At 34.7% G+C, this 10,823-nt stretch overlaps 1 protein-coding gene across 1 annotated transcript in view; it reads right to left on the bottom strand.

Moving 5' to 3' along the window:
- The window catches only part of CNTN5 (contactin 5), a 799,637-nt gene extending 789,008 nt beyond the window's left edge, over positions 1-10,629 (bottom strand). Inside the window, exon 1 of the mRNA XM_007938106.1 lies at positions 10,446-10,629. Coding sequence (XP_007936297.1) covers positions 10,446-10,629 — 184 coding nt within the window. The remainder of the gene's footprint in view (positions 1-10,445) is intronic.
- Between the last annotated feature and the right edge of the window lie 194 nt (positions 10,630-10,823).

Below are 10,823 nucleotides of genomic sequence, written 5' to 3'. Positions count from 1 at the left end.
TATATATATATGTGTGTGTGTGTGTGTGTGTATATATATATAATTTATCTCAAGGAAATGGCTCACACAGTTGTGGAGGTTGGCACATACCAAATCCATAGGTAAGAGGTCAGACTAAAGGCTTCTCCTGATTCACAAAGCTGCAGGAGTTTAAAAATTCAAGATTTGCATGTAAGACAGCATGTGATTCAAAACCAAATAGTTGAAAGTGAGATGATGACAAATCAGATGCAGTATCTGGATGGCACAAAACCAGAGAGCTTTGCCAGAACATTCACTTATATTAGATGCAGGCCACACTTCCTAGGAAATTCTTTCAACTGATTGGCTGCTCATAGCAGATCTTATCATTGAGGTAATTACGTTATATCAGACCTTGTTATGGGGATGACTACCTCATTACATAACTGCCAAAAGACTGAAAATCATTGCCCATCCAAGTTGACACACAACCTTAACCATCACAGTATATATTCAATAAGAATTAGTCATTGAAGCCCCTAAATGGTTGGTTCCTTTATAAAACATACGTTATGAAGGTTTTTCCACAACTTGATCCAAGGAAGATATGCTATTGAGATATATCCAGAGTAAATAAGAAGCTGAAACTAGCAGCAGTTTCTTCAAAGTAAAATCTCAAAAGAAAATTTTTCTATTACATTTCAGTTAAGTTAGGTGAGCTCTCGTTTAATAGATGGAATACTTGCAAATAAATTTAAATTCAATCATCTGCTGTGGTTTTATCTAAATGGGCATCAGTTTATATTGCAATTTTATAACTTTTATTTAACATTATATTTTCAGTATTTATTCCTGTTATAAATATTCTTCAAAAACATTTTATTGATTACATAATATTCCTCTTATGTGTTTTGTTATTGTCTCTTTAACCATGTCCTTGTGATTGTATGGATATTCTGTCAAATACAATTTATAAGAATGCTCTTGTAAGTAAATCTTTGTCTATGTGATTTGTAATTTCCTTAGAAGAATATCATAGAATTGGAATTTCTAAGTATGAAAATAGCTCTTGCTAATTTTTTCTAGGAATGTTGACTTATTTATATTTACTTGTACTAGCAACATTTTATATATAATATTATATATATATAATATATAATATTTTATAATAATAAATTTTTTTTTATTTTTTATTATTGTATTTTCAGAAGAGGTGGGGAAAGATTTTTTAAGCAAATATTATGTGACATTCAAAGTATTTCTAGAACATCTATGATATGAAATCAGTTTCTTTTATTCTTATGTCAGAAACAAAATTGTCTGAGGTTAAAAGGATTTATTTGCCATAGGAGGGAGAAAAAGTCAGAGAATATGTAATCTAAATTGATAAAGAATGAATTTAACCCAAACCCACAGGCAAAAATTGATATTTAAATTGCTTTCTCTAGGAAGAATCACTCAAGACTGGTAAGGTTCCATATGATTCTAGAGTAAAGGCAATTTGCTTTAGAAAAGTACTTGAACATTTTACTATCAGTAGCGTCTCATAGGCTGTCAAAATATTTATTTTTTAAGGAATTTGTTTGAGATTGTCACAGAGCTCACCAAATATCTTAGTGCTGAACACACTGTATTCTGGCTACAACTTTTAATTTCATGACAATGCAAAATAATCCGACTTTTTGGGTGACATTTTTCTTCTTCTTTCTTTAAATGACAGTTGGTCAGTGACTAAGCCTCAATGACATTTATCAGCTACCTAATTAAAATGTAGACACTTTTATAATAATTGCAAATGTGACCTTCATTTGTGTATTTTTGCTAGCTAGCATGTTTAGCCAAATGTCACAAGGAAACCTAATCCATTCTTTCCCATAATGTTTAATTATATCATATTGAAAATGTGCATTTTTTTGGTTACCATGGTTTATGAAATCACAGTGTTTCCCTGGAGACTGGAGAACTATAGTTCCAGTACTCTAATGAGCAGTGATTGCAAGCCTGTGTCTACAAGTTGCCAAAACAACTAGCTGACAAGTGAAAATTCATTCAATTAACGAGTTGGTTTGCCTTCATGATGCCAAACAATCGCTTTAAATTTTTCCTTTCCCTGTACAGACTGAGGATTCATAGATATAGGCTGAACTGTTTTGACTTTCAGTAAAATACCCCAAATCTTTGTCCATACCTTTAGATATGTATATCCAATTACCTAGTTAATATTAATAGCTCTTCCTGTGCGTTCCACAGGTAATTGAAACTTAAATATAACCTTCACTCTTCCAAGTTCTGCACCCTCTACCTTCTCCATACCCGTAGGCACTTATCATAGTTAACTCTTTTCCTAATAACTGCCAGACCCTTTCTGTCCATGTTCCACAATTCCATGAAAGTAATGTTTCTAACATGAAAATGTGATCATGATCCATTCCTTTCCAAAACTCTCCAATAATCCCTTCAAACTTTCAAGTCAAAGCAAGACAAAAGACAAAGCTAGTCTTATGTATTTGTTCAAATTCATATCTTCCACTCCTGTCTCCTTCTTTCAAATTTTAAGCTATTAATTACGAATTACCTATGGTTAATGAATCAGGCTATTGCTTTGGACAAATCTGCTTCAAAAGATCTCTTTAAAGTGCTAAAGAGTAAAGATATCACTTTGAAAACTAAGGTGTGCCTAACCCAATCCATGGTATTTTCAATCGCCTCATATGCATGTGAAAGCTGCACAATGAGCAAGGAAGACAAAGAAGAGTTGATGCCTTTGAATTATAGTGTTGGCAAAAAATACTGAATTTACCATGGACTGCCAGAAGAATGGACAAACCTGTCCTGGAAGTACAGCTGGAATGATCCATAGAAGTGAGAATGGCCAGACTTTGTCTCACCTACTTTAGTCATGTTCTCGGAAGGGATCATTCTCTGGATAAGAATATCATGTCTGGTAAAGCAGAAGATCAGCAAAGAAAGTGAAGACCCTCAATGAGATGCATTGGCACAGTGACTGTAATGATAGGCTCACGAATGAATAGCAAGGATTGTGAGGATGATGCAAGACTGGGCACTGTTTCATTCTGCTGAACTTAGGGTCACTATGAGTTGGAGTCAACTCAATTGCCTCTAACAACAACAATGCTTCCTTTGAAGTAACTACACATGCTATTTCCCTACTTAAGAATTAATTATGAAGCAATAGACATTTTATAAAATATACCTTTGAAGATCAGACTTACTGGACCAGTAGATACTAAGAGATTTCCCAGAGACAATTGCCCTGAGATACTCTTTAAACTTAGAACCAAAGCCACTTGTGGAGGTCACCTTTCAGCCAAATAATATATTGAATCATAAAACAAACAATATCATCCAAGAATATTGTGCATTACTAAATAATCATCTATGTGAGACCAAACAGTCCATATTTACCTTCAAGTCAAGCAGAGATGGCACGAAGAGACAGGAAAGCTAGATTAATGGAAAAAGAACAACGAGAACGGAAATAACAAGAATGACCAGAAAATGTGAAGAAGGTAACCAATGTCAGTGAACAATAAGTATGGAAATTGTTACACGGGAATCTAATTTGCTGCATAAAGCTTCACCAAAGATGCAATAAAATATAGAAAAAAATACAAATTAAAATGTCATTTTTAAAAATATATAACTTTAAGAATGTTCAACTTCTTCATAACTATTGGGAGAGCAGTCTTTACACAGCTCTCTGCCCTTCCTCTAGGCATATAGTCTGAAACATCTTCTTAGAGGAAAACAGCAAAGTGTGCATTGGATGTTGTGCCTTGTTTGGTGATATCTCCCTATTATAGGTCTGATGAGTACTTCTTCTGCTTTTGCATGTGTCCATGGCACCTAGCCAACTCTACTGGTATATCTGTTCCTGGTGGGGAGGGAATAGAATTCTTCACCTACAGAAGATGAGTGTGTGAAGCCTAGCATCTGGACAGCTGCAGTGAGTGAAGGGGCTGACTATGAGAGACCTACGCCCACTGTTAAAGCTGATGTTACTCTGTTTCACTTCCCTACAGGTAAACACTATCCAATGCCTAAATATGAATCATGTTTTTATTGGTGACTGTGAATAACAAATCACTGTTTCTACTACACCAAGGATTTATGGAGAATTTTATCTTAGTTTATAAAATATACTTCCATACCAATTGAAACATAGAAAACATGAATTCAAATCTACATATGTTTTTTATTATAATCTTTTACAAGTATGTTATTTTTCCTATAATAAATGATTTTAAATTCCCTATATTAAATGATATTAAATATTAAATAAACAGAGGTGATGTAAAGAATTTACTTTGTGGAAATCTCTTTGAATAAAGTCACAAGTTTATAAACATAAAAGTAATTTTGTTATAATTTCAAAACTGTATTTTATTATTTTGTATTTCAAATGAAAATAAATGCCTTAATTTAAGTGTTTGGGTCAATCTATAGACTTAGGAGAACTTATATATTAGGAATAATTTTAGAGTTTAGGAAGTAATTTTGAAAAGCACTAAAATGTTTTAAGCAAGTTAACCCTTTCAGGTAAGTTACATTATTCCCAAATATAACTATTTCTTAGTGAAAAAGCTGAGCCAAGTTTAAGAATTTCACTGGGAAATAGTGATATTTTGTAAACTGAGACTAATGTTTGATAAATCCGTTTTCCTTTGGTCTTTTTAATATATATATTTTCCCCAAATAATCAATCTACTGTATTTTTAAAAACAACAATAACTAAATTAACTAAATTCTTAGTCGTATTTAATTGTGTTAATTTTTGTTCTTCTGATTCAATAAAATGTAGCTATATAGAGTAGCAAGGATTATTGGGCAATCTACTTCCATAGAGATACCATCTCAGAAACCCAAGAAGGGGTCGCTATGAATCAAATCCCCTCGATGGCAGTGAGTTTGGTTTGGTTTTATAGAGTAGCAAATACAGCATCTTGATGATAGTTTGAAAATAGGAGTTTAGGGCCTTCCCTCTGCCTCCAAGTGATTTCTGGTGTGAACTACTGTGAATGAAGGAATAAGAATTCAAAGCTATCAGTTAATATTTGCTCAAAGTATCCTACCTCAAGAAAACACACAGACTATATTGTGGTTGAAGAACCACAAAGGTGAAACCTTATGGGTGGAAGAGAATAAATTTAAGAAATAAAATCAGAAAACTATTTATCATATCAAACACTAAAAATATATCTTCCAGTATGTATATTATCCACAACAACATAAAGAAAATTATAATAATTTCATCAAATTTGGGAGGTATATCAGATAGTTTTTGAAAGAAAAGGAAGGTAAGTGATAATTATCTGTTGTTGTTACTTGCCATCGAGTCGGCCCCGACTCATAGCGACCCCTCCTTGGGTTTCTGAGGCAGTATCACTACGGAAGTAGGAATGCCCAACCTTCCTTCCGAGGAGTGGCTGGTGGGTTTGAACCGCTAGCCTTCTGGTTAGCAGTCCAGTGCCTTAGGCACTATGCTACCAGAGCTCCTGATAATTATCTAGCTGCCCATTATTGCTGCAGTTCTGTGTACAATACTGTATTGAAAGTGTATTTATTCAGTGTGTTGTACTTTGTAGTTTAATTTATGACATGTAAAAATATTTCTAAAGATCTCATTTTTAAATCCTCAAGCCTATTTTTCTTTAGAACAAATCCCAAGTCTACAGTTTATTGATTAATTGACATGGAATAAATTACTTAATCTCTCCAGTTTTCTATAAAATAACCAAACCAAACCCACTGCCGGCCAATTCTATTCCAACTCATAGCGACCTTTCCTTGGGTTTCTGAGGTGGTTTATCTATGAAAGTAGATTGCTCAGTCTTCCTTCTGAGAAGAGCCTGGTGGTTTGAACCACCAGTCTTCTGGTTAGCAGTTACATGCCTTAAGCACTATGCCACCAGAGCTCCTCTCTATAAAATAGGGATAATAATAATTGCTTCACATTAACTATTTTGAAGATTAATTGAGATAATATATATGAGCAGTCAAGCATATTGTCAGGTACAAAGTAGAAAGTCTATGAATTACATCATAAATATTATTTTTATTGTTAGTAATTCTAATGCTAATACCAGAAGAACAAACAATTCTGTCCTGGAAGAAGTACAGCCACAATGGTTATTGGAAGTAAGAATGGCCAAACTTTGTCCCACCTACTTTGGTCATGTTGTCAGAAAGAACTTTTCCCTGGAGAAGGATATGATGCTTGGTAAAGTAGAGAGTCAGCCAAGAAAGGGAAGATCCTCAATGAGATTGATTGGCCCAGTGGGTACAATGATGGAATCAATCATAGAAAGGACTGTGACTTTGGCACATGGCAATATTTTATTCTGTTGTACATGAGTCTGAGCTTACTCCATGGCACCAACAAGAATGCTACTACAATAGCATGAAATTAAAATCAGTGTGCCTCTCTGAAATAATGTGGAACTAGGAATAATTTTTCTTAGAAGAGTAGAGATTTTCAAGTAAATGCACTTTAGGGGAATGGGGTTAGGATTATTATATTTACATCATGATGTAAGATTTGAAAAGAAAATGTAAAACCACTAGAGACTTTGAGGCACTTTTAAATGAAATATTTCAACAAAATTGATCTAATATAAACTATTCAAATACATATACTGGTGAAATCTAAAACTGAGTTTCCTTAATAAAATGTTCTTTAATCTAAAGGAAAATTTTTTTTTTTTTTTTAGATAAAAGATGAAAATAAATAAATAAATACACCTGACAGAATTGATTTTTTTTTCTCTTTCTATTTAAGATAAACATAATCTATCAAAGAGGTAGTTGAATAAAAAAAAAATTAACATTTCTTAGTGACAGTTATACAATCAGTGGTTCCTCATAGGAGTCTTTAGTAGAATCTGCATAAATTGTAAGTTCACTTCTGCTGCAATAATGTAGAAAGCTGAATTAACCCCCCACAGGGCCTACCACAGTGCCTTGCATGTGGTCAGTACTGAATAAATATTGTTGAATAGAACTGAAATCTAAAAGCTGTAAAGATGATTGATTCTCCGTAATTTCTCATAACAATGGGGAATAATATAAGAATGATAATTTCCTTAGGAATTATAACAATGAGTTAAAGAGATATCCTTTTAGCTGTACTGGAATTTTTATACATCTAAATAAATCCTGTCCTTCAAAATACTCAGTTTTATCAGTGTTTCTGCCCTTTATTGCCAAAAAAAAAATGTATTTGAACTTCTATTTTTAAACGCCCCTTGTGTAGACTTATGACTTTATGGGAAAAAAAACAAACCAAACCAAACTCACTGCTGTCAAGTCAAATCTGACTCATAGTGACCCCTCCCTTGGGTTTCCGAGGCAGTTATCTCTAAGGAAGTAGATTGCTCAGTCTTCCTTCCGAGGAGTAGCTAATGGGTTTGAACCACCAGCCTTCTGGTTAGCATTCAAATGCCTTAGGTACTACACCACCAGAAAAACAATTTTGTTTACCATAACAAAAAGCAATGAAACTTGATGAGTGGACAGTATTCATTAAAGGAGGAATTCAAAGAGAAAAATATCAATGCTTGGAGAACTGAAAATAAGTTACACCAGTGGAAAGTGTCTTTTCTATATTAGAGCATTATAAAGAGAAGGTAACAGTGGAAGAACAGAGAAAGAGAGACTTTGGGGGCAAAACAAGCAAACAAAACAAAACAAGCAGAGCTATTGAAGGTTCCTTAGGCTTTTGCACATGAAAGTGATACTAATCAAGAAAACAAAGGGAGTTTAACCAAGTTATGCTAAATTTGCAATAAAAGCTGTATAGTTTAGACACCATTCCTGGCTGCACTGGCATTACAATGGGATTATACTGAATGAAACCATGCTAAAATAAGGTCGATAGTAATTTGAATTGGAGTCCTTGGGTGGTGCAAATAATTAATACACTTGGTTGCTAAGAAAAAGACTGGCCACTAACAAAAAGATTGGTGATTTGAGTCCACCCAGAGATGCCTCAGAGAAATGTCTAGTGATCTACTTTGGAAAATCACCATTGAAAATCTTATGGCGCACATTTTTACTCTGACAACCTGGGGTCACCATTAGCCAGAATCAACTTGATGGCAATTGGTAGTAAGTTATATTAATTGCAATCAGAGTTACACATGCTCTAGTTAACTACATTTTGATAAAGGTATGGGAGTAAGTTCTTTAGGAATTTGAGCCATATAGAATGAGGTCACAAGTGAAAATTTTAGTTAAATATAAAAGGAATAATTATAGGTATGATGTATATCTTATGTGTTTGTCTACTAACTATGGTCAAAATTAGTGAAAAAAAAAAATATGGACTTGTATATCAACAAGTCTTGACTGCTATTCTTACTGCCATGTTTTTCTTCACTAAAAGAAAGACAATTATGCTAATTTTCATGAAACATGTCTGTTTTTATTTTCTTTCAGCTCCTCTTTAGAAGGGTTGACTTTTTGCCATAATGAGATGTTAAATCATACTTTTTTTTCTTTTTTCTTGCTAGTAAAAATTACTTTATATATGGACTAGAGCTTGAGGCTATAATCTCAAATATAAATCTCATTGCCCAAAATACAAATTTAGCGTAGTACCCTACAAGCAAATTTTTAAGAAAAATTCATGGTAAAATGAAAATAAATATAATAATATATAGTAATTGTTATAATATGTAATATATTACGAAAGAGAAAGATGAGACTTTGTATTTCTGTAAATACTTACACCCTTTGAAACCCAATGCAGGTCACTATTAAAAGTACCAAGCTTACTGCCATCCAGTTGGATCTGACTCATAGCTACCTCTCTTTGGGTTTCGAGATGGTATCACTATGGAAGTAGATTGCCTAACCTTCCCTCCGAGGAGTAGCTGGTGGGTTTAAACCACTAGCCTTCTGGTTAGCAGTCAAATAGGTCATTATTAGTAGGAATTAACTTGATTGCAGTGGGTTTATATTACAATATTAATATTTTTTGTAATAAATATAATAACATAAATTAAGGATCCTTGAACTGATCATAATTTTGGGATCACTAACTCTTTAAAGAAATAAGCAAACACTGATTTTTATTCAATGTACCACATTCTCATTCTTCCCTCAATTTAAAAAGCATTTATACATGTTCTCCACTCTGTCATCATTCTTTTTGCCTTGTATATGTCTTCCCTGGTTGTGACATTTAAACTTAAATAAAAACTACCATGATTCTATAACATTAAAAATATATATATGAACCACCTTGACAGTCACTAATAGTAGCAGCTTCATATACTTACACTTAAATTTTTTCTAACAGGAAATTTTAGAAATAAGGATTTATTTAAAGATTGTTTCTAAATTTTACAGATTCTGAAATAAAGAGTGAAGATTCCCAATCTGATCAGTTTGAGAGACTCTATGGACCCACTAAAATCTTCTTTAAAACATTATATATCTGTATATTTAAAGCAAAAAGAGGCAATTAAGATCTTGAGCTTTTATCATCTTTTAAAAGGAGCCAAAAAATCAAGCTAGACACTATGGAGTAGATTCCACCTCATGGCAAATCTATGAGTTGCTGGGTGGCACAAATGTTTAAACATTTAACTACTAAACAAAAGATAGGTGGTTGGTGGCCTGGTACCTAAGGCACTTGACTGCTAAACAGAAGGTTGGCAGTTCAAACCCAGCAGTCACTCCAAGGAAGGAAGATTGGGCAATCTACTTCCATAAAGATCCACCACCTCAAAAATGCAAAGGGGGTTGCTATGAGTCAAAATCAACTCAATAGCAGTGAGCTTGTTTTTTTGTTTCTTCTGTTCCCAGAGTTTCTTCAGATGAAAGCCCTGGTGATCTCTTTTCAAAAGGTCACAGCCTATGGAAAACCCAATGGAGTGCAGTTCTATTCTGAAACACAAGAGGTCACCATACAAAGAGCCAGGGACACAACAAATGTTAAGAATATAGCATTTCAAACACTTGTTTATAGATATGCAATATTCTTGAATGCTGAATGCACATTGATTCAACCAAAACCAATGAAATTTTATTGAGTGTCCCCTGGGTGCCAAGATTCTGAAAAATGCTGCAACTCATGGTGGTTGCGAGAGTAAGCAATTAAGGATTCAAAATGGAGTCTCACCAGTGAGCACCAAGTTTTTTCCCTCTAGCATCTAAGAACTTTAAGAACTAGGTACAACAGTTTGAATTGAGATTTTTGGCACTCTGAACAGCTCACTGAATCAGATTGCACCAAACACAGAAAAGCAGAATTGGAGGAAAAGCACAGGGAGATTTTTTAGGAAAGAGCTACTGCCGGAGGAGGAACGGGCACCTGAGAGAGACAATTGGAAACCTTTCTGGGGCAGTCACTGTCTGCCGGGTGGAGGTGGCATCCTGAGATCCCCAAGCCAAAATCGAGAACACTTATAGCAGCTTATAGTGACCAATATAATATTCCAGCAGGCAGCAGCAAAGACCTGTTTCTAGTGGCTGATTTTGTCGGTAATTTGGGAGGTGAGGGTGCAGCGGGACACGGACACCATTGCTGAAACTCAGGTTGAGATCTCGCTGGTGCACCAGAAAGGCTAACTCCCTCCCCTCCCAGCAGATTACACAGCGGGTTTGGGTCAGATTGGGAAATACTGTGCTTTTCTTTGCCATGGTCATTGGGACCACAGGTCACTGACAGGTACTCCAGGGAATCCACCACAGCTAAAATTGCGTACATCTTTGGCGCTGCAGGTGGGTGGTATAGCAGACAAACTCCAGAGCCAACCATTGCCGGTTGTGTGGGATTGCGTTACCACTGCGGGCAGACGGGACGCGGAGAGCAGAAAAACCGCAGCTGAGTGCAC

The sequence above is a fragment of the Orycteropus afer genome, unplaced genomic scaffold, assembly GCF_000298275.1.
Source record: "Orycteropus afer afer isolate SDZICR_OR568_19922 unplaced genomic scaffold, OryAfe1.0 scaffold00047, whole genome shotgun sequence".
Classification (NCBI taxonomy): domain Eukaryota; kingdom Metazoa; phylum Chordata; class Mammalia; order Tubulidentata; family Orycteropodidae; genus Orycteropus; species Orycteropus afer.
Note: the sequence above shows the minus strand (reverse complement) of the source record. Positions and strands in the feature narration are given on the sequence as shown.